Here is a 23,016-nt window from a genome sequence, read left to right on the forward strand (position 1 = left end):
TGCAAAAACCCCTCATTATTAGTATTATATTATATTATTATAAAAGTACACCAGACACACAAACGCTTGAATATAATTTAGTTGATTTATTGACCTCAAGATCTTACAAATGTGCTTAAAAACTGATGCTGGGATAACTTCCCCCATAACAGTAACAATAACAAACAGATGACAACAGAAACTACATTCAAAATCGAGATATAACTTCCCCTTTGTCACGACCATAAATACTGACAGAGACACAGGACACAGACCCTCTGACATGTTCCAAGTTTATAAAAGAAAAGCGTCCTTTATTAATCACACGTTACATCTGCCACAAACAGAATGACAACAGCAACTTTTGTCACTCCAAACATCCCGAATAGCTCTCTTGTGTTTTCTTTGTGTCATCGTTGTTATGTTCACAAACATTTGAGAACATAAAAGTTACAGGAAGTCCCACGGGGACAGCTGCACAGCGTGCCGATACGCGCGCCTTTACGCACGGCGCAGGGCTCCCCTGCGTCACACTGCAATCATAAAAACAATACAGATTCATAAAATTGCGGGTAAATTTTGCAGGGTTACTTACTGGATCAGAGAAAAACATAAGTGGGAAATGCAATCTAATCAACCGGTTTGATCATTTCTAATTTGGTGCAGGCTACATACCGAAGGCAGCCAGCCAAGCTTTTTCTCTAATGGCATCTCTTTGCTCCTCAGCTTCTCCAAAACTTCTTGCAACGCGTCAATCTGCAGAGAAAAATGCCAACAAATTAAATTAGATTTGTCCATTCATTCACTTCAAATTTAGAGCTCAACAACTCAGGCTGTAACTTCCCATCATAATCAGCTTGTGAGAGTCACTTTCCAGAACAATTTGGAGACTATATCAACAGTTGCACAAAGCACCAACACCTGTCATCCATCCAGCTGACGCATTTCACACCTATGACTCTCATAAAAACTCTCACCAGGTCTTTCTCCTGTTGGGTCTTCAGGGGGAAATCCAACGAGCGCGTCTCCAGTGAGGAGTCCTCTGCACGAGCGAGCCACAGGTAGGCGCAGCAGCAGGTGGCAGTGAGGAGGAGAGCCCGAGCACTGACCATGGTGCAGAGACACAAACGGGAGGAGTTTTTCTCTGGAGAAAAGTGTGAAGTCTGCGGAGGCTCCCTGGACGTGTGGACGGTTTGGAGGTCTCATAGAGAACTCCCCTCTTTATAGGCGCTAAACGGCTCCTGTTGACATCAGCCAGCTTCTGAAATATTCATGGACATTTTTGACACGGGTGACTCTGCTCAGCACCTTTGTATCTTTGGATGATGACAGGAAGGGAACTGATAGGATGATCTCAAGGATGGTTAAAGGTTAATGGGTTTACGTTTCATGAAACATATTTGATAAAGTAATTTGATGGCCGAGTGGGGATCAAACTCCTTTTACTGTCACACACGGGTCTGTTTTTAAATCTTATAGCATGGCCTATTGACGACAGATTAACCCTTTTCAGTTAAACATACTGTACATCTGAGTCATTAATGAGTCATTTTGATGTGTCAGAATCAGGCTGAGAACTCACCATGCACATAATACTGAACAAAACTGAGAATCTGAATTTGGAAGTACCAAATCCAAATGAGAAAGGGCACTGCATGTTTAGGTTTGATCTAAAACACAGTATCATAGTCTAAACTATCTGTTATGGAGGATGACTTTTGCAAACACAAACCTTTTCCCTTCAGTGGTTTGCTGCTAATCTCTTCTGCCTGTCTCCTTCTGTCACCTCTGTTCAATAAAGCTGAAATCAGACCTCGGGTTAACCCACATTGACACCAATCTGTAATCAGGATCCAATTTCCTCTCGTAGGAAGAACCTTAACCACCCCCTAAGCAATGTGTATGTGTGTGTGTGTATGTCTGAGTGGCTAGCAGACTTGTGGTTACACACCAGCCCTGTCAAAGACCCCATGTCACTGACAATTCACGTTGTCCCTGAGACGTCGCTCTTCCATCATATTGATCATGATCTCCTGCTCAAACAAAAAGACACGACTACAGCTGATGGCAAAATGATGGCAGTGGTCAATATGTAAAGCCTATGACTCATTCAGGTCGGATACTTGCAATGGAAAGATACATTTTAAGGTCTGGTTCTGGGGTGTTTGTGTATGCAGAGAAATGTTACAGATGTTTTAGTGATTTTTAGCAGCTTATGTCACACTGTGGGTGTAACAGAGTGAGTGAGTGAGAAAAGAGAAGATCATTTGTGTATAAAAGTGTATTAAATTATTCATGAAGCATATCGAGCTGTCCATTAGATTTTGTATAAGGTGCAAACTATAAACTAGTTGTGTGCCTTGTTTTATTTCATTATCTGTTTTCTGTGTGTCTATATGTATATGTTATTATTAACACCTTTGCTTGAGGTATATAATAACTTGAAATATCCTCACTAAATTTCGTAGTCAGCTGAAAGGAATACAAATAAATAAACAATAAACAAAAATACTAGCACCAGTGTGAGTCTATCCCACCTTTAGGATTTTAATGTATAACCAGAAGAGTCCATTTATATTATTGCATAGCTCATAGAGGCGTTGATCAATATCTGATCAGTATATGCACTGACCATCCAAGATAAAACCAAAAGGAAACTCAATATTAAATCAATATTGACTTAATTCTTTTTAACCACTTGCTTTTTTTCTGATGTCGTCTATGTTTTTCTTTTTTATTCACTTCTCTTCACTTAATTTATTTATCTTTTCATCTATGTTTTTGAATTTCCCTTTTATCATTTCTTTTATCTTTGATTCTGTCAACATGCGGTGTCACATACACTGTGTTGCCTTCTGTTGGGTCTACAGCCTCTGTAACGCACCTTGTAAAACTCTGTTTTTTAAAGGGGCTATATAAATAAAGTTATTATTATTATTATTTGTATATTATGTGCTATTGTGTGTAACTTTGTATTTTGTATTATGTGTCCTGTGTGTTTTTTTGCTTTGTACTGTTTGTTATTGTGCTGTAATATGTTTTGATTGTGTCTGCCGAAAGGACTGCAGATGAAAAGTAGCTGTAAACTAACTCTGGTGCAGCACATCAAATGTAATCGTTTATGTTTAATATTATATTAATATTATTATTTGTATCATGGTCCCTTTCTTTGCAATATTTCTTACACTATGGTCACTTTACATTACAATACTCTTTTAATATATCATGCCACTTTTATCCTCAGTACTTGTCTGTTTTTGAAGGTTGACTGTTTTTCGTGTTTATTGTAGGTTATAGATATTTCTGTCTGTTTATTGTGTTTTTTTTTTGCCTTTTCTACTTTTTTCAAATTCTGTAGTGTACCTACACTTTCCTCTGCTGCTGTAACAAGTTAAATGTCCCCGTGGTGGGATGAATAAAGTATATCTAATCTAATCTAATCTAACCTTTTTTAAACAGGCCCATTGTGCAGTACCACCGTCTGCCGCTGAGTGGCAGCACCACACTTTGAAGAAGGTTCAAACTATGAACGACACAACCGGAAGTGTAGAGTAGTAGTAGCAGCTTACGCTCAAAGCAGTTAGCTTTAGCAGCAGTTAGCGTCGGGATTAATAATCTGATTAAAAAACATTTAATTCTCCACGTCGAGTTTCTAGGAAGAAAAGCGCAACAATGTCCGAAAGAAAAGTGTTGAACGTAAGTATGTGAACGCTAGCGGTAACCATAGCAACGCCTGAACCCCGTTAAACCAAACAGGCTAATGTTAGCTTCAAAGTACATGATAATACTGTTTGTATGAGTAAGTACTACTAGTACTTCTAGTACTGCTGCTTCTACGCGTGTAGCTGTTACTTTCAGTGACTCACTTCTGTGTTTTGTCTCCCACAGAAATACTACCCTCCGGACTTTGATCCGTCCAAAATCCCCAAACTGAAACTCCCCAAAGATCGTCAGTACGTGGTCAGACTGATGGCTCCGTTCAACATGAGGTACCTCGTCATGCTTTAAAGGTTCCAGTGTGTAGAGTTTAGCTGCATTGCAACCTCCTCACGTCACCCTCACCTTCCTAGTGTAAACGGTGAACAACGCTTGAAAGGCTCTGTCTAGACCAGTGGTTCTTAACCTTGTTGGAGGTACCGAACCCCACCAGTTTCATATGCTCATTCACCGAACCCTTCTTTATTTAAAATATGATTTTTTTTTTACTGGTGCACAAAATGAACCGTGCATTAACATCACCTTGTTCAAATAACAAAACCAACACAGTGCATGAACTCACAACAGCTTACCTCAGTGTGACTTCTGCTGTTGCCTTTGAGAGACCAGTTCAGATATGCGTGGCTTCACCTTGGCAAGTGCCAGTCTCATGTCATTTTCACAGCAAAGTCTGTTCCTTTTCTTAGTTTTTTTATGTCCAGCATCCTCGAAAACGATTGCTCACAAAGATATGTTGTAACAAATGGTATAAAAAATTCCAGGGCGGAGGCTCCACCGAACCCCTGAGACCGACTTACCAAACCCCTGAGACCGACTCACCGAACCCCTAGGGTTGGATCAAACCCAGGTTAAGAACCACTGGTCTAGAGACAAATCAGATTTTATTTGTATAGCCCAAAGTCACAAAGTACATTTTGCCTCAGAGGGCTTTACAATCTGTACAGGGAGTGACACCCTCTGTCCTTAGACCCTCGGTTCAAGTGAGGAAAAACTTGCCCACAAAAAACCTTTAACAGGGAAAAAAGGTGGAAGAAACCTCAGGAAGAGCCACAGAGGAGGGATCCCTCTCCCAGGACGGACAGACGTGCAATGGATGTCACGTGTACAGGACAAATCAACACAAACATATTGTACAATTACAATGACTGATAAAATGACAATGAATTACAATGAATGATAAAATGACAATGAATTACAATGAATGATAAAATGACAATGAATTACAATGAATGATAAAATGATTACAGTAGCAGTGGAACCTGTGATAGAGATAGAGAGACACAGATGCACAGCGGCCGCAAATCATCAACTAACTATAAACTGTAATGGAGATATGGTAACAATAATGACGGTAGTAATATGTGTAGTGGACGTCATGCAGGATCACAGCAGCAGCCACGATCCACGAGAACCTGCTGACAGACAGACAGTATTTAGTTTGTCTGTTCTAGGCTACTGTAGAAACACAGATCATTTTAAGTAATCAAATTAAAAGATTGTTATTTTCAGGTGATTATACATGCATGAAATCTTAGTTATGAATATTGTATTTCATGTTATGTTTCAAGGCCCTAAATCTAAAAAGTTCCACTTAGCTTCACTTTCATTGCCACACAGCTGATGTTGCAGAGGATGGTGTTTTCAATGCACAAACAACAAAACATAGTGACGTTGTCACATATGTACATTTAGGAGCTCGGGTATGGCTGCAACTGACTTATTTTCAAAGTCAACTCATCTGTCAATCTTCTCTTGATTAGAGAATGGTGGAAAAATAGTGAGTAGTTTCCCAAGGCCTAAGGTGATGTCCTCAAATGTTTTGCCAAAGATATTCATTTTATTGTCATAACGGAGAAAAGTAACTAGATTCACATTTGAGAATAGTTAACATTTAATCAACCTATCGTTGCAGCTCTAATCTCAGGACAAAGTGCCATTGGTGGCGCATTTGAATTGGTAGTTTAGAGGAGAGGAGTAGCGGGTCAGGCCTAAAGAGTTAAATCTTTTATTCTTGATCACTCAGGAAAATAAGCTTATGTTGAGGTGGCCTGTGCTTCCACGCAGGCATCTGTCTTTCTCAGAAAGCCTTTGACATTTCTTATTACTACATTGGCCAACACGCACAGACACTCTGATACATCTGTGAAAAACTCGGCCATTAGTCTGGCTGTAACTCTGGATCTAGTTCTAAGCACCTTGTTTACTAAACTGAGGTTGCAACTGGTCATTTTTTAATGTTTATTCAGGCATTTCTTTCAGTTGGTTGTGCTTCCACATTGTTGAATGAGCTCTGTGACTGTGGCGTCATCATCGTGGTCTCTTGTGGTTTGCAGGTGTAAAACGTGTGGCGAGTACATCTACAAGGGGAAGAAGTTCAATGCACGCAAAGAGACGGTTCAGAATGAGCTGTACATGGGACTGCCCATCTTTCGTTTCTACATCAAATGTACTCGGTGTCTTGCTGAGATTACGTTTAAGGTGAGTGTATATAATGCTCTGATTATCTCAGTGATAATTGCTGCTATGAGACAAAACAAGTACTCTAATTTCTCACTCTTCCATATCTCATATCTCATAGACTGACCCAGAGAACACAGACTACGCAATGGAGCATGGCGCAACACGAAACTTCCAGGCAGAGAAACTGATTGAGGAGGAGGAGAAGAGAATTACACAGGAGAGGGAGGAAGAGGAGCTGAACAACCCCATGAAGGTTGGTGTTGTAAATGGCATGTACTGTTATCTTGGTTTAATTGGCAACAAGAATGAAGAGTTGATAAGTTCTCGATCCTCTACCAGGTTTTGGAGAACCGCACAAAGGATTCCAAGATGGAGATGGAGGTTCTGGAGAACCTCCAGGAGCTGAAGGAGCTGAACCAGAGGCAGGCTCAGGTGGACTTTGAGGGAATGATCGACCGGTACAGAGAGCTGGAGAGGCAAGAGAAGGAAAGGGAGAAAGAAGAGGATGAGCGAGAGACAAAGTGAGTGAGGAAGGTTTATAAAGACAAAGGGTTAAAACCTTTTATCTCTGCTCATGTCTGAATGTTTTATGTGTTGTGTATTGTTCTTATAGTCACTAAAATCTGAATGCGTCATTTGTTTTTCAGAGAGATGTTGGATCGTGCCCTTGTGAAAAGACTCAGAGACTCTGACTCTGGCTCGGAGAAGGAAGAGGAGAGCTTGCAGCCAAATAAATCCAGCACAGACAAACCCACAGACATACTCACCACTGACAGATCCACAGAGGCGCAGGTACATACAACCACTCACATTAAGCATTAAAGAGTTTTCCCTGTTCTGGGTTCAAACCTGTGCCTTCACAATGATTCCATCAGCAAGGTTTTAGGAAGTATTGAGCATACGACTAGATAAATAAGACTTGGACTCTGCTGAAATTGAGTTTTTAAACATAGATTCTGACATGGATTTATTGATAACAAGTCATTTTGGGGGTGAAGCACTCCTTTATGTTACTCAGCATGTGACAGTGACACTGACACGGGGCTGTCAGACGAAGACTTAGTCACAGTGAACAACAGTAAAAGAGGTTGTACCATCGTCTCAGTAGAGAGTGTTGAAGCAGCTGCTGCCCTGCCTCGCTGTCCGCCATCAAACGCTATGTCTCAATCCCAACTCTGGACAATGTCTGGAAAATGATTCTCAAGACATTGTCCAGATGCAGTTCAATGCAGTATAAAAGGTTTTAAGAAGTCTTATGACCTAAACTGTTGAAATATACAGATTCCCTGGACTCTAATTAACATACAAAAAATTCTGTGAGCAAGAAATAGTGAATAGTCTCATGATGTGCCTTTCCATAGGGAACCTCATCTGGAGGAGTGAAGAGGGCCAAGGTGGAGAGCTGGGAGAGGAGTGTGGGGACACTGGGTGGTCGAGGGGCACTGGGGTCCCTGGTCGTACGAAAGAAACCAGCAGCAACTATCAACAAACCCAGTCCTGTGACTGCTGCTGCTGCTGCTGCTGCTACTGCAACATCACAAACAGGTAACACCTTTAATATCTTAATATCTCTAACAGCTTGTATGAAACACGTGTACAGCCCAACTCCTCTGAAATCATAGATAATGGTTAATTCGTTTATCATCACACTTGGACATGCAACAATCTTTCTACCACTTGTTCTCATCCTTAAATCTAAAGTTTTTCTATGATTTTTGAAAGACAGTCATTGTGTGTCTTTGTTTTTCAGATCCAAAGGCATCTACAGCCGACTCTGAGACTGCCTCGAAGCCTGTCACCACGCAAAATGGTTCATCATCTCTCAGCCTGCTGGGGGCGTATTCAGACAGTGACAGCAATGACAGCGAATGAAAAGAAGATGCTTGGCCTAGATTTTCATTTGAGTGACTGACACACAATTATGTGTATAATGCTGCACAGAAAACACGTGTAAAGCAGTTTGTGGGTCTCAATGTGTTGGTGGACAGTCATTAGCAGGAATTATATTGTCTGTTGAAACCCAGTGAAACAATAATAATCCTCCTTAGCTGATCCACTGGTTCATGGACGTGTTCTTCCTGACAATTTAACCTCAGAAATTGATTTTTTGTGAGGCAAATTTGCCCGGAGAAAATATCAGCTGTATATTTTAATGTTTATTAAAATCTGTTTAACTTTATATCCTTGTCCTTTATATGTTTTGACATGTTACAATGATCTAAATGTTGAATCAGAATATTTAGTTCTCATGTCTGTGCTGCCAAATATCTAGCTGTCCTCTAAAGATATGAATTTATGAAGCAAGAACATAAGCAAATATTGATTTTATATGATTCAGTAAATATGTGATTTCATATTCATATAGATATCTGGGACTGTGGTAAACACATGATGGTTTTAATGAGGATCTTAATGGTTAGTCATGACTTTGGAAACAATCTCAACTCAAGCCTTACTTACTTTTTTGATCCGTCTTTATCAGCAAACAGAGTTTGCTTTGTTGGTATGTCGCCGTTGATGTTCAAATCATTCATTTTAATCTCATAATATTAATATTTACATTATCCATATTTTTTCATAGGATCTCAGTGATATTCTGAACTAGGTCTACTGTTTTAGTCTTCGAAGACCTTTAAAACAAAAAGAAATACCTGTTTTTATTCATATGCACTGTTTTTTTCCCCTCCACATTCCTTATCCACCCTTGATTTAGTGTAAAAATAGTATGAAAGCACCAATATTCACATGCTAAATGTTATCGCTTAAAGGTCCAGTGTGTAGGATTCAGTGGCACCTAGCAGTTCAAATGAATACTCTCCCATGCCTCCCCTCTTCACACAAAAATCTTGAGGCCAAAATGCAGGATTTACGCATTTCAATTGCATAGAAAACCAACCATTTGAATTACATAGTTTGAATATAAATTAACTAATAAACTTAATGTGAAGCAAGTAATATGATTTATGTAATAGTACTAAGAAATTCAAAGTGTTTCCATGTGTTTACACTACACAGTAGTGTAGTAGTATTAATAAAGCCAATTTGTTTGCCCAAACCCAACATCTACAGTTGAAACGTTGAATGTGCTTTGGTCCGAAATGTGCATATCAACCCAAGAACAAAAGCAAAAGACCTTGTGAAGATGCTGGCTGAAGCTATTAAAAGTGTGACATTATCCACAGTGAAACGAGTACTGTACCGACATGGGCTGAAAGGCCAGTCTGCCAGGAAGAAGCCATTAGTCCAAGAGAAACATAAAAAAGCCAGATTACAATTTGCAATTTGCACACAGGGACAAAGACCTACATTTCTGGAGACATGTTTTGCAGTAGCCATCACAAAGCCCTGATCTCAATCCTATTGAAAATGTATGGGCGAGCAAGGCGGCCTACAAACTGAGCTCAGTTACACCAGTTCTGTCAGGAGGATCTATCTGTCTGTCTATCTATCTATCTATCTATCTATCTATCTATCTATCTATCTATCTATCTATCTATCTATCTATCTATCTATGTGTCTGTCTGTCTGTCTGTCTGTCTATCTGTCTGTCTGTCTGTCTACCTACCTACCTGTCTACCTACCTGTCTGTCTGTCTGTCTGTCTGTCTATCTATCTATCTATCTATCTAACTGTCTGTCTGTCTGTCTGTCTGTCTGTCTATCTATCTATCTATCTATCTATCTATCTATCTGTCTGTCTGTCTATGTATGTATGTGTCTGTCTGTCTATCTATCTGTCTGTCTATCTGTCTGTCTGTCTGTCTGTCTGTCTGTCTGTCTGTCTGTCTATCTATCTCTATCTGTCTATCTATCTATCTATCTATCTATCTATCTATCTATCTATCTATCTATCTATCTATCTATGTATGTATGTGTCTGTCTGTCTGTCTGTCTGTCTGTCTGTCTGTCTGTCTATCTGTCTGTCTATCTGTCTGTCTGTCTATCTATCTATCTGTCTGTCTGTCTGTCTGTCTATCTATTGCATAGCTGAAGCTTTAATGTCGACCGACTTAAATATTCTCCCTCCTCTCCTTTAAGGCAGCCCCGCCGCCAGTCTGTGTTGTGTCGGAGTCAGTCTGCTCCGGTCCAGCTAACGTTTAGCTGACTGACCTGGCTGCTCGGAGGGGGAAGCTGGGACTGGATATTCCTCTCGGATAAACTCGAATATTTACTTTTTTATTAATTTATTTCCAAGGCCTGAAAAACGTTAAAACGAACAAAAACAACAAAAAAACGCTGGATGGTTACCAAGGAGACATAACTGGAACGGGAAGCCAGAGGGTGAGCGCGACAGTTAGTTTGTAACGGCTGAGCCGTTAGCTGACTTAGCTCCGTGATATTTACCCTCACGTCACTTTAACCCTTTACTTTAGGATATAAATAACACAACAGCGAGGTTGGGCAGATATTCAGCTTCGTGCTCTTAGTTTAAAACAAACACTGCCCTTTGTTTAACGCTACTTATGCGAACAACTGACAGATTGTAACCCCATTTCTAATTTACTAATGCTAACTAGCTATTGTCAGGCTAACGTTGAACTGTGTTATGCGATTTAAAAAAACCTGTTTTGTGTTATTAATGTGAACCTCATGAAGCTGAACATCTTGTTTTTTACCGGACTTGTTGATTTATAACAACACTTTTTTATATCGGTGGAAACTGGGCGATTTAACAACTCCATCCAAGTTAATTTAGGCTGATATAAACATAAACTTCATGGTAATGAAGTAACTTTACAGGCCCAAGTCCAGGTTACAGTTGTAGCTATTTCTCCCAGTGATACACATCTAATTACTATATTTTTTAAAGGCCATACTTTAATTATAACTCACTTCTAAATGTCTTTTATAGCCCCTTCTTTTTAACCTTAATGGAAAAGTAAATAACAAAATGAAATCATGTTTTTATTAATAATAATAATACATTTTATATCATAGACGCCTTTCTGTCACCCAAGGACACCGTACAATAAATAAGAGCAGACAGCAAATAACAGAAACAAACAAAAAGAACCATAAAAGTATCAAATTACAAGAATACAACATTAAAAACGGGTTAAAATAACACAATGCAATTGAATCAGATACTTCAATTGCTATTAAAATACTTCATTCATTACTTTATTTACCTGAACTGGCACAGTTGAGTTGCATTATCTACATCAATTGCCATCACATTTAGTAACGTGACAGCTCAGTGAGAAGTGGAAATGTACTCAGTTTTATAGTAAACTCATAATAATAATAATACATTTTATTTCATAGGCGCCTTTCTGTCACCCAAGGACACCGTGCAATAAATAGAGAGCAGACAGAAATAAACAAAAAGAACCATAAAAGTATCAAATTACAAGAATACGACATTAAAAACGGTGGGTTTTAAGTGCATGTTCCTTATGACGGGGGGTAAAGAGATCCAGAGCTGGTGATGGTGATGAGACGGGTGGAGGGGACAGTCAGGTGAATGGAGGAGGAAGATCTGAGGGAGCGAGGGGGGATCAGCAACGTGAAGAGGATCCGATAGATACGGTGGTGCGAGGTTATGGATGGCTTTGAATGTGAGCAGAAGGATTTTGTAGTTTATGCGGGATTTTAACCGGGAGCCAGTGGCGCTGCTGAAGGACAGGAGTGATGTGGTCGATGGAAGGAGGTTCTGGTAATGATGCATGGACCAGGTGGAGCTTATGGAGAGATTTGTGGGTGAGGCCAAGGAGGAGGGAGTTACAGTAGTCCAGGCAGGAGGTGACAAGGCTATGAACCAGGATGGCAGTGGTATGAGGTGTAAGGGAGGGACGGAGGAGGTTGATGTTGCGTAGGTGGAACTAGGCGGACCGGGTGATGTTGTTGATGTGTTTATTGACTAATAACCCTCCCAAATTATCCTAAGCAATCTGTCTGCCATTTCGTCCCCAGATCCATGGCAAAGTGGCTGAAGGACTACCTAAACTTTGGCACCAGGCGTGACCCTCCACAGCCCCCGAGGCCAGATTACAGCGAGAGCGAGATTTTGAGGGCCTATAGAGCTCAGAAGGAGCTCGATTTCGAAGACCCGTACCAGCACTCAGATAAAGAGCACCAGAATGGCGGTTTCAGCCCCTGCAGTGCCACAGTGAGCCTTCCCTCGTTCCCTGCATTCGGTTCAGTGCTGCCTAATGGCGTGGAAGTAAGACGTGCATGTCTATGCAGTCATATAAAAGATGTTTTTATTGTCTCGGTAGATTCATGTAATGTATCCTCCATGTGTTTTCTTCTAGGTGAAAGTGGTGTCTCCCAAACACAGACTGATCAAAGTGGACTCTCAGGAGTTTGGCCGCTGTAAAGTCCCCCTGAGTCCTGTGACCGTTCAAGAAGAACCTGTAGGAGCTCTTTATCTCATTTTCTTATTTCTTTTGTCTCGTCCACAGTTAAATTCCTCATTTGTGATATGATCTTTGCTTCTTTCTGCCTGCCTAGGTGGTCCCCTCTGCCCCAGCAGCGTCCGACGCTGACACCGACTACTCTGATCCATTTGATGTCCGTCCAGACCCAAGAGGAAGACCAAACTGGGAGCCCAAATCCACACCAACAGACTGCTGCAGTTATATGGAGCCGTTTGAAGCCCAGCGGATAATCTCAGGTTAGTCATGACTAAGCAGTAGCACACTGTACACTTAACAGCAACCATCATGTTCTGTCGCTTTACCCCGTGACGTAAAAGCAAACTATAACAAACCGTAATCTTGCAGTGCATCAGTGTTCACTGTACACTTGAACAGACTATTTTACATATTTTCAATAAGTTAAGTGCCATCTTGCACATACTGTCATTATGTATGCAGATGGCAGTATCCCAGTAAACACTGACGTTCAATTCATCTTGACCGGAGGCTAGAACAATACGAGTCAGTAGCATCTGGCCTGCAGCCAGAAATTTTGCAAAACACTGTTTCCGTTGATGGGAATTCAGGGTGTGGAATGGACTGGCTATCCACAAAAAGACACAAGGCATCTGCTTTGTTTGTTTGTGACTTTAAACTCTGCAGAAAGTCATTTACTCTGTGTTTTTTTGTGTAGAACTGCAGCACAGCGTGATGGCTAACAGGTCTGGGAGTGGGGATGGCGGACAGTTATATGATAACCCGTACGAGGAGAGGTCTCGTCACCACCACAGAGCTGCTCCACCAGCACAACAACAGATCCAGAGGGTCGAGGGAGGTCTTGGCCTGATAGACAGCAGAGAGAGCAGGCTGCCTCAGGACGACGAGAGGCCGGCCGATGAATACGACCAGCCCTGGGAGTGGAAGAAGGACAACATTTCTAAAGCTCTTGCAGGTAAACCGTAACTCTCAGTGTGTACATTTCTTCCTTGTCTTGATTGTTTTGTTTTTTAACTAACCTATTTCTTCTTTCTGTCTGGTCACAGTTCAGTTCGAAGGGGCGGAAAGGGAGCGTTCACGAGCTCATACAGAGCATACCAGGCTCACCAAGACGGGCACGACATCTACCACAGCCGACTCAACTACACTCCGTCTGGTTGGTGACACTCCTCCGCTCCTGGGGGAGAGAGTGGATCCATCCATGCCACTGGAGAGACAAGTGTAAGTGTGCATGTGCAAAGACAGTGACATGGTCCTGGGTTAAAATCACTGAACATCCAAGGCTTCAATAACTTCAGTACACTACAACATTTAATCTGAAAAATGCCTTTCTTTCAAACCAAGTGTTGTAGTGTAATGTGTAGGGGATCAATGTTTGGTGACACTACACTGTATTATAGTCAAGTTATTGAATATTTTTGTAATATCTCTTTTCAGTGTTGCACTTTGTAGACAGTCCATGCGCACTGCCCTCATAGCCGACTGCATGTAAACACTAATTTCTTGTCTTGTCTTACTACGGTTGAAAATACGCGTGTTTCACTTGAGAGTTATTGATCTCGGAAGTTTGAATCTGCCAATATCTTTCCAACTTTACCGAACTTAATATTACAACTTTATTCTTGTATTTAATTAAATATTCACGATTTTATTCTCGTAATTTATGTATTTTTTCTTGATGTTTCTTAATACTCAGTCGTACTGTAGAGAAATCAACCAATCAAAAGAAAAAGAGAGAATTTAAATAGTTTTGAACCGTTGCCATTTTTTTAAACTGGGGAAAGTTAGTTATTAGATAGAGAAGAAATGACTTTACAGTCTGACGTTGATCAAAACAAAATATGAGGTTTAATTTCTTTTGGGATTCCTCTAGTTGTGTCTAATTGTCTGTCTCCTGGCTCCAGTTTTTATTACAACGACTACTCATAGCACAGGATGTTACCACATCAGCTCTGTTTGTATCTCTGAACGAATGAGTGAGGTGATTCAGAGATCTGGAGGTTACATGCAGCTTCAGCCTGCAAAGTCGACTTGACCTGACTTGTTTTGCTTAAAAATAGAATCATTTCTCTCCTCGTCGGTTGCCAAGCATGGCCCTAAAACAGTAAAATATAGTAAATGATTAATCACTTTGACCTGCAGTTCTTAGTGCTGACATGTGTGGCTGGAATACACAAAATGGTTGGAGACAGGGTGAAGACGGAGGAGTTACAGCACATGTATTTGACTAAAAAATCTGTTTTGTTGGCATGCTTCCTCCTGGTCACCTGCAGGTGGTACCATGGAACGTTGAGCCGCTCCGAGGCAGAGAGCCTCCTGACTCTGTGCAAAGAGAGCTCCTACCTGGTGAGGAACAGCCAGACCTGCGGGAACGACTACTCGCTCTCACTGAGGTAAACACTACCGCTCACACAACGACCTCCGGCTGCATTTCACATTAAACTCATTAGCATCCCACATTTTCTCCAGTACGAGTTATTTACTGAGGGAGTTATGTACTTGCCAGTTGTATCAGCCTTTTAACCACTTCTCGTTATACTCTACTGTGAGCTGTGCTGGATCCAAAAATCCTCCTCTTACAGTCTTAATTTGAAACATCATTGCACTCTCTTAAAGGGGAATTGTCTCCCAGTGTGCCGCCCTGCACTGCGCTGTCTCCAAAATGATCTGATCCAGTTTTTGCCTCTCTTGGGTATTGTTATGGTCTGTGGGCGGCGAGAGAATGTTCTCAGATTTGAGCCTCGAGGCAACTTTTAATTTTTCACAATTTTTCCATTATCTCTCTTCCCACTCAGTCCTTTCATTCCCTTTTTTTTTTACCCCTCACCCTTGGTTCCCTTTGGCAAGTGTGTTTTCTAGCCCCTATGAATAATCAGCATGAAAGCAGCTGTTTTGTGAGTGATCATCTGTATGCTGGGAATTGTGTGAACCTCACATCTGTGATCTCTTCAAGCAGCGAGCGCTGGAACACAGTGAACTGATTGGATTGTACCCAACTGAAAGTCCTCTTGTGTAGCCACCCAAAACCAAGTAATGAGTCAGTAGTTAAAAAAAAAAAGGGAGTGTCAGTGAATGCATCTGTCTAATGTTTCATGTCATTGTAGATCTGTGGATTCAGTTCACACTTATCAAACATCTACACACACACACATTCTTATTAAGAAATTATTCTTTTTTAAAGATTATTTTTTTGGGCCTTTTATGCTTTTATTGATAGGACAGCTGAAGATAGACAGGAAGCAGGGGGCAGAGAGAGGGGGAGTGACACGCAGTAAATTAGCCGTCCGATGCGGGATTCGAACCAGGGCTAGCTGCAGCGAGGACTATAGCCTCCACACACGGGGCGGCTGCTTAACCCACTACGCTACCGACTGCCCCAAGAAATTCTTAATCCTGCAAAAACGTAGGATTAATAATATGTGGAATAAAACCAAATAACTACTTGAATCTTTAATATATCCAGTAGCGATTTAATAAACGTTTTTTATTACCAAATTTAGCTGAAACGAAAACAAACTCTGCAGCAGTGAGGACACTCTGCTGCTGGCAGAATTGGTACATCGGAGAAAAAAAAGATAGCAACAGGAAGGAAGGGAGGGAGAGCCAAAGATGAACAGAGATGTTGTGGTTCATGTTTGACGTTGTGGCCCTTGAACCAACTGAATGCCCTGCAAAAGTAGATTTGCCAAAAGTAGAAGATTTCAAAGACTCACAGTGAGACGGCATGAAACTGGCACACCCTCTCTTTGTCACTCTCCTCTTGCTTCATCCTGTTACAGTACGTCTTTTGTTTTTGATATAAAAATATTTGACATGTTTCCTTGACAGCGTCACAAAATATGTGCAAACACATTCATAGTGAGACTAATAAAGACTGCAGGATGTGCCAGCTTTCATAATTTCCTCACATCTGTTCACATTGTATGTGTGTGACATGTTTATTCCAGATGGGACACTCAGGACACCGGGGCATTTGTGACTTGTTGTGAATGTTTTTTCTGATACGTTCACTTCCAGTCTTGACATGTAAATGTCACGACAGGCTCGTGTGGCTTCAATCTTTCCTTCTTCTTTCTCCCTCTTTCTGTAAGGAGTTGCAAAGGCTTCATGCACATGAAGTTCGCTCAGTCTGCAGACGGGCGTTACGTGCTCGGAGAGAACAGCCCTCCCTTCTCCACCATCCCCGAGGTCATCCACTACTACACCACACACAAGCTGCCGATCAGAGGAGCCGAGCACATGTCCCTACTGTATCCTGTCATAGTGCAGACCCTCTGACACTGACACACTCTTTTCACCCGGTGCTACTGAATACAATATATACTCGGTATTTACTTGTTTCTGCCCTTATTGTTTCCCACATGCCTTTTCACTTCCATTCTACCTGCACTGCTCACAAGAGATTGGACTGTTTGGTGCCATGTTTTTTTTTTTACCCCAGTAACTACACTGGCAGCTTAAGAAGAGAGCTCGGTGCCTCATGAATATATATACATATATATATATATATATATATACGCCTGTGAACTGGTTTTATCACTGAAATCTCTGTATTTTAATACCACGAACTCCTGAGAACCAGCAATCGTTGATATAAAGATCTGTAGCTGAGTACTTTTTAGGTAAAAGATAAAAAAAGATCTACAGAACATTGCATGGAGATTTGTCTCTCTTGCTGTATTGCAGTGATAGACTGTACTGCCAGATCACTAGTAGGATAATAACGGCGTTTTCTTTTGGTTTGTGCCAATCATCGACGTTGACTTTTCAACCGAGGCAGTACTTTTCATGTGAATTTTAAATAAAAAAAGAGAAAAAAAAACAAATAAAATGAGATATGACGCGTGTGGATGAAACTAGTTGTAGAAGTTGCAGTTCAAAATACAACCAAACACTACATATTTAACCTCTACGCTTCAGAGGCCTGTGAATGTTCTGTGATGCTGTAGCTGCGTGCCCTGCAGTGTCCTCCTCACTTTCATGTTTGTGTGTGAACAACAGCAAGTTGTGTCAGACATGTTAACTCCACACAGCAACAGACTCCTGCAATACTAGTTTAGAGAACAATAATAATAATAATAATTACAGTATTATAATGAAAAGCTTGTGGCTTTGTGATCTTCACTATTAAAGAAGCTTTGGTAGATTATTTACTGTCATTTGCTGTTTTATAAGATTTTAAATGTTTGTTGGAAATAAAGTGTCGTCTGTTTTTAAGTTGTGTTTAATTGTGCAGATTTATGAACGACAGACATTTCACAGCATATAAGACTTCATAATACACGTCATTTTTTAATTGTGTTTTGCTGTACTGACAAAAAGGTGAGGTGAGTAAAGGTTAATAAAGGTATGGAAATAAACATAAAAATAATTGTGGGTGTGTAGCAAGTATGTATGGCCTAGAAAAGTTAGATATTACAAATAGCTGAAGAATGATGATGACAAAATAAAGCTACAGAGTGCTTTACAGTAAGAATAATAAATATAAAAAGTTATAATATTGGTGTATATCTTCAAGGTTAATGAGGCCTTTGTTTGTTTAGTTGTAGAGCTGTAAGTTTAATTTAATATAAATAAATACATCTATTTTATTGTCCTGTACACACGGGGCTTCCATAAACATTACACCTGACATTTCTCGAGACGGTGGCGATAATCAAGTAATGCAACTAAGTACAGTTTTAAGGCACTTTGCTATTTTCTACTTCTATTTGTACTTTTTACTCAAATACTGTAGTTACCAGTTACTTTAGAATTTGACTTACTCACTGTTTTTCTGCTTTTACTTAAGTTAAAAGGAGTATTTTTGCAATATTGTACTAGTACCAAATACTGTTCCTAGAGCCACAATCTCTATACACGTGGGCATAGACCTGTCAGCAAGAATATGTGTGATTCATCTCCTTGTAGCTGTGACTCATCAGGAAGGCAGAGTTGGCCCTCTTGGCTCGTCCTTCACACAGACGATCTGCGGTATACCGTACCCAGCCGGTGTCACCTGATCCCCTAGCAACCAGCAGGTGTTTTTGTCACCGGGAGTGAAGGAGGGACTGCAGGTAGAGCTCCAGGACAGGTAACTTTAATGTAGCTTTAGGCTTTAAAAAAAGTACCGTTCTAAGCTGCAGATAAACATCTGTCTGATAAATATCTGCTTATTAATGCTATCAACTGAAAATGTAATTGTGTGGTAGGTTTCTGCTGTTCACAGGAAGGAGTAGATAAAATCAACTAATGCAACTAATGATGATTTTCATTATAAATGAACCCATTCGTTGTTTTGAAATCATGTCAAAGTAAGGAGTTGTGGTACATTTCTGTTCATGTAAATTTGTCCCTGGATGTGTGAAAAACATTCTGTCTGTGCCGTAACACTGGTTGGATAATGGGATAATTTCAGCAGCGACATGCTCCGTTTCCTCCATCAGATTCAACTGTTTCCATGACAACCCGAACTCAGAAACTCGCTCAACCCAAACCCAGCAGACTCAGACATCCAGACCGGTAGGTTTGGCTTGAACCCCTCTTGTTTTTCCTCTTTCTCCATGTCTCCCTCTTTTCTCTGATGAGCCCTCGTGTTTTTGAATTCTGCAGTCGTTCTGTTTACTGGCTGGATGAGCTGCCACCGCCGAGGACCGGATCCACCACCACCACCAAAGCTGGTACATCTCCCACTCTGCCACTCTCTTTTCTTCTGTTTACAAACCTGCCCTGTGCTGCTCTGCTTTTTTTGTGTGATGATTTGCATTTCTATGTTATTCTTTGTAGAGTTAACCCCTCGCTGGACGGAGCTATGTAGAAGTAAAAAGTTCTACTCTCAGATCACGTAAATATAAGTTCTACTATCACTAATGCATTACTGTCTAATGCACTGGTTCCCAACCTGCGGCGCCCCCGACCCCTTCACCAAATCCTCACTGAGGCCTTCTTTATTTTTCAGGGTTTAAGAAAAATAGTTGACCTAATAAATATCTCAGCATTTTATTGATTTATCTGACAAAAACTAAATTGTTTAGATTGTTCACGATATAAACTTACAGGATAATGGTGCAGTAAAGCCTGAACACAAGCTTTATTCACAGAACCTTTACTCTGTGATGCAGCTTTGTCCTTGAAATTAAACATAGAAAGACCCCATAGAACAATAGCCAAGTTTCAGGGAGAAGAATCTGAGGAAATATAAATCTAGCCAGGACACAGAAAGAGAGTTTTTTCTTTCTGATGCGATATTTACAGGAAATGATCTGCTATTGTTATGCATTAAATATAATATGAAATAAAATATGTCGTCAGTTTATTAAATAATAGAAAGAAAAGGTTGGGAACCACTGTAAGCATGTGTGGTTTCTTTTTACCTGTGTGGTAGAAAGATCCATGCCTTTATTTATTTTATTTCTGTTATATTACTGTTGTTGAAAACTCAAATCTTCCTTTATGTTTACCTTTTGTTTTGATGAATTCAGTATTATTACGCCCTATCAGGCCGTATCCCTTTTCCACTTTACTTCTTGCAGCCTTTTCATTGAAGACAGGGCGTTTTTAGTATAAGGTGTATTTTCAGTGTTTGATTCTGAAATAATCCAAAAGTATTCAAATTAAATAGATTCTGTTACTTAATACAATAATTTGCATGTGATTTCTGTAGATTCTGTTACTTAATACAATAATTTGCATGTGATTTCTGTAACTGACTACATTTCGAAGTAATCTGACGCAATGCTGTGGACGCCCATGCACCAGCAGTATTACACTATTCCTTCACAACAGAGTCAAAACAAACAACAATTATCATAGTTTGTCCTGAGTTTGTTTATTAAATTCACTCTTTTTTTATTAAAACTCCATTAACATGTGGATGACAATAAAATTATTACTACTTACATTTATATTTGAGCTTTTTTTTTTTATTTGAAAAAAAAAAAGTCACAAGCGCTTTTTGGACCAAACATTTTATCACATATGAAAAAAATTGCACATCTCATGAAAGTATGAAAACAAATCTTTACATCAGTGAGTTAAAAAATAACAGGACACAACAACAAAATATTAAATATCTCTCAATATAGTTGTGCCCTGAATAACAAGATAACTGTTTGCCCTCATGTTCTTTAGAATAAAACACCACGGGGCACTGTCAAGATCTTTTTCCGTACACTTGTTTGTGTTGCTCTTATCTGCCAGCCTAAGTTCCTTCCTTCCTATTTCCTCTTTCTTCATCTTCCTGTTGTTGGCCTTTTAAACCTCTACCTATCACGCCCCAACTGTCATCTTTATCTCTTTCCGTGCCCTCGTTTCCTCATCTTCTCCTCTGCTTCCTCTTACCTCCTCTACCTGTGCATTTTGCTCTTTCTTCAGGCGTTCTCCCGTATGGGAAGTGAGTGAACGGGCTCTCAGGGCCGTTGCCTCCAATAGGGTCTGTAGTCTGGCTCAACCTCGGGCCCCTGCAGCTGGCTGGCAGCCAGAACGCCCCTTGCTGGCCCCTGTGAGTAACGTACACTTCCTGTAAAACTGCTGTGTATGTGATCGATCATGGGACATGGCAAACGGCCAACTCCACAGTCATACTAAGGCCAGGCGTTTGGTACTTAGAAAGTCTTGAAGGCTGACCATAAAGGACTTGAAGGCTGTCTTTGAGTCTGTCTTAGTTGTTTTTTATTGTTCGGCCTCTGTGGTTTCACAGGTTTTGTATTTCCCCGATAAGACAACAAGATAACACCTGTTTTTGTTTTTAAGTCTTTAGGTTTGTTTTGCACATATTATGTTAGCAGCAAATACATTTTTAAACGTTCAGATATTTATCTGTCTGAATACCTAAAATAAAACTGTAAAATAAGTGGCAGCAAACTTGTTGTACCTTACAAGATGAACTCTGACAACAAGATATGATCTGTGATTGAGCATGAATAGCTCATTTATAATGCTGAAAAAGGTGTTGGTGTTGTTATCTGTGTTGTTGAATAAGGTTAGTGAGAACAGAGGGAATTTAAGACACACATACAGAACCTTTGTTTCATTTTTTATACCCACAATTCAGCAAAACTGCAGCCAAGTTGGTGGATATTTAGCAGGTATAGTGTTTACCATGTTTTCCATCTTAAATATGAGTCAGCTTGTTTTGTTTGTTTTCATTTTCTGATGAGAATGTTATTAAACTTTCCCCTAATGATGGTGATCAATGAAACGCCGGGGATGTTTGCATTTCAGAGGTCATGTTGATCTATCCAATAGTTGTAAGAGTTAGATAATAATTTAAGGTAAAACAACCTCATGGTGGCTCTAGCACAAAGTCATAAAAACATCAAAGTGTGTAAGTGTTGTCATCTGGGGTTCATAAACAAGAGAAAGAGAAAGCATGGCTAGAAATGGGCGAAATGTATTTATTTGTTTGATTTTGAAGAGCTTGTGTCTAATATTGTTCTTTTCTCTGTGTGTGCGTTCAATATAATCTCATCGGTCACCTGAAATGTGGACGTAGTTGAACCGAGCAACGCAGACGGCGGTCGCCACATCGCGACTTTGCCAACTTGCCCAACCAAAGAGAAAACAGGTTCTGGAAGGCTCTGGCCACAAATTTAAACCTGTACCCATGACTCACTTACCCTGCAAGGCATCGGCACACATAGAGCTACTTGCTAGTAAGTCTGTCTTGCGATTATGTGACCTTTTTTTGGATAGAATTATGCATGATTTCACTCATTATTTGACATGATTATTTTTGTATTAACAGCCCCTAAGCATGACCACCCCATGTTCGAAGGAGAGCGCTTAGTGTCCTGGCTTGTCTCCAGAGCGGCGAGAAACCATGTGCCCAGCCAGAGACTTCTTGAGCTGTCCAGTCCTAAAGAGAGGAAGGCTCTGTTTGAGGGGTACGACCCATACATAGTTAGCAGGGCGGCCCGCTCTGCCAGCGCCTCGCCTCGGATACAAAAGCTCTGCCTGCCTTTGCCGCGCAAATGTAGCTCAAGCTAAGGAGGGCTGTGGTCCGGTCCCTCGAGAAGTGTTGATTGTTCTTCTTTTCCTCATTGTGATGAAGTAATTTCCCTGGAAAAATGTTAATAAAAAGCCTGTTCTTTGCTTTGTTACATGTAAATACTCATGGGTATATCAGCACGGCACAATCCTTGTTTACTCGGCATCGTGGATTCACAAGAGCAGCTCTTCCGTTCTTCAGTGTTCTTTTCAAACAACTTTTTTCAGAATAAAGTTAAAGTAGTAGTATTGATTTTGTGTGTAATGCATTTTTATTGGCTGTGTTTGTGCTCATGTGTGTTATTAGTACATTATGAACAAGACGACTTGCGTAATTGCAGGAACATCGTAGATAAGTCAGGGCGATACTTTTAGCTGCAGCTGAAATTGCTTTGAGACATCCTGCAGCACACATCCTTCTTAATAGTTTTTTTTTGTTGTAGCTATTGTTACAGCAGCTCACAGCCTGTGAGACAGCTGTGAAATGCTGAAATATGAATAACACATTTCAGAAGGTCAAATCAAAGTTTGACTGTTAA

At 40.4% G+C, this 23,016-nt stretch overlaps 4 protein-coding genes across 6 annotated transcripts; 3 read left to right on the plus strand and 1 right to left on the minus strand.

Moving 5' to 3' along the window:
- Positions 1-93: 93 nt before the first annotated feature.
- LOC104933778 (cocaine- and amphetamine-regulated transcript protein) lies at positions 94-4,316 on the minus strand. 3 transcript variants are annotated; one of them, XM_027274860.1, is made up of 4 exons: positions 4,269-4,316; positions 957-1,240; positions 655-735; positions 94-512 (listed from the first exon to the last, which is right to left on the minus strand). In XM_027274860.1, the coding sequence occupies exons 2-4, from the start codon at positions 1,089-1,091 to the stop codon at positions 405-407; spliced, it is 324 nt and encodes a 107-aa protein (XP_027130661.1). In that variant the 5' UTR covers positions 1,092-1,240; positions 4,269-4,316; the 3' UTR covers positions 94-404. The 3 variants fall into 3 exon arrangements, with proteins under 3 accessions (XP_027130661.1, XP_027130662.1, XP_027130660.1); XM_027274861.1 differs by lacking the exon at positions 4,269-4,316 and adding an exon at positions 3,973-4,069; XM_027274859.1 differs by lacking the exon at positions 4,269-4,316 and adding an exon at positions 3,846-3,931.
- yju2 (YJU2 splicing factor homolog) lies at positions 3,497-8,279 on the plus strand. Its single transcript, XM_027274858.1, has 8 exons — positions 3,497-3,675; positions 3,868-3,968; positions 6,030-6,174; positions 6,275-6,409; positions 6,496-6,677; positions 6,804-6,948; positions 7,518-7,701; positions 7,907-8,279. The coding sequence occupies exons 1-8, from the start codon at positions 3,652-3,654 to the stop codon at positions 8,026-8,028; spliced, it is 1,038 nt and encodes a 345-aa protein (XP_027130659.1). The 5' UTR covers positions 3,497-3,651; the 3' UTR covers positions 8,029-8,279.
- A 1,906-nt stretch (positions 8,280-10,185) lies between these two features.
- shda (Src homology 2 domain containing transforming protein D, a) lies at positions 10,186-17,728 on the plus strand. The gene is made up of 8 exons (XM_010749298.3): positions 10,186-10,436; positions 12,069-12,318; positions 12,410-12,511; positions 12,609-12,771; positions 13,209-13,466; positions 13,558-13,732; positions 14,785-14,904; positions 16,603-17,728. Exons 2-8 carry the CDS (start codon positions 12,073-12,075, stop codon positions 16,787-16,789), a joined length of 1,251 nt encoding a protein of 416 aa, XP_010747600.1. The 5' UTR covers positions 10,186-10,436; positions 12,069-12,072; the 3' UTR covers positions 16,790-17,728.
- Positions 17,729-18,252: 524 nt separating this feature from the next.
- Positions 18,253-22,598, plus strand: spmap2 (sperm microtubule associated protein 2). The gene is made up of 7 exons (XM_027274650.1): positions 18,253-18,584; positions 18,937-19,012; positions 19,103-19,170; positions 19,277-19,334; positions 20,864-20,990; positions 21,984-22,143; positions 22,236-22,598. Exons 2-7 carry the CDS (start codon positions 18,951-18,953, stop codon positions 22,475-22,477), a joined length of 717 nt encoding a protein of 238 aa, XP_027130451.1. The 5' UTR covers positions 18,253-18,584; positions 18,937-18,950; the 3' UTR covers positions 22,478-22,598.
- Positions 22,599-23,016: the final 418 nt, after the last annotated feature.

The sequence above is a fragment of the Larimichthys crocea genome, chromosome XXIV (genome assembly GCF_000972845.2).
Source record: "Larimichthys crocea isolate SSNF chromosome XXIV, L_crocea_2.0, whole genome shotgun sequence".
NCBI classification, from domain to species: Eukaryota; Metazoa; Chordata; class Actinopteri; family Sciaenidae; genus Larimichthys; species Larimichthys crocea.

What these genes read in the sequence shown, in the direction of transcription:
- LOC104933778 (XM_027274860.1), bottom strand. Translation starts at nt 1,091, where the DNA reads ATGGTCAGTGCTCGGGCTCTCCTCCTCACTGCCACCTGCTGCTGCGCC. An exon ending in CCCAACAGGAGAAAGACCTG is followed by an intron (nt 736 to 956) that starts GTGAGAGTTTTT and finishes TTTTCTCTGCAG; the next exon opens with ATTGACGCGTTGCAAGAAGT. An exon ending in AGCTTGGCTGGCTGCCTTCG is followed by an intron (nt 513 to 654) that starts GTATGTAGCCTG and finishes TTATGATTGCAG; the next exon opens with TGTGACGCAGGGGAGCCCTG.
- yju2 (XM_027274858.1), top strand. Translation starts at nt 3,652, where the DNA reads ATGTCCGAAAGAAAAGTGTTGAAC. An exon ending in CCGAAAGAAAAGTGTTGAAC is followed by an intron (nt 3,676 to 3,867) that starts GTAAGTATGTGA and finishes TGTCTCCCACAG; the next exon opens with AAATACTACCCTCCGGACTT. An exon ending in TACTGCAACATCACAAACAG is followed by an intron (nt 7,702 to 7,906) that starts GTAACACCTTTA and finishes TTTGTTTTTCAG; the next exon opens with ATCCAAAGGCATCTACAGCC.
- shda (XM_010749298.3), top strand. Translation starts at nt 12,073, where the DNA reads ATGGCAAAGTGGCTGAAGGACTACCTAAACTTTGGCACCAGGCGTGAC. An exon ending in TGCTGCCTAATGGCGTGGAA is followed by an intron (nt 12,319 to 12,409) that starts GTAAGACGTGCA and finishes GTTTTCTTCTAG; the next exon opens with GTGAAAGTGGTGTCTCCCAA. An exon ending in TGACCGTTCAAGAAGAACCT is followed by an intron (nt 12,512 to 12,608) that starts GTAGGAGCTCTT and finishes CTGCCTGCCTAG; the next exon opens with GTGGTCCCCTCTGCCCCAGC.
- spmap2 (XM_027274650.1), top strand. Translation starts at nt 18,951, where the DNA reads ATGACAACCCGAACTCAGAAACTCGCTCAACCCAAACCCAGCAGACTC. An exon ending in AAGTTCTACTCTCAGATCAC is followed by an intron (nt 19,335 to 20,863) that starts GTAAATATAAGT and finishes CTCTTTCTTCAG; the next exon opens with GCGTTCTCCCGTATGGGAAG. An exon ending in ACACATAGAGCTACTTGCTA is followed by an intron (nt 22,144 to 22,235) that starts GTAAGTCTGTCT and finishes TTGTATTAACAG; the next exon opens with CCCCTAAGCATGACCACCCC.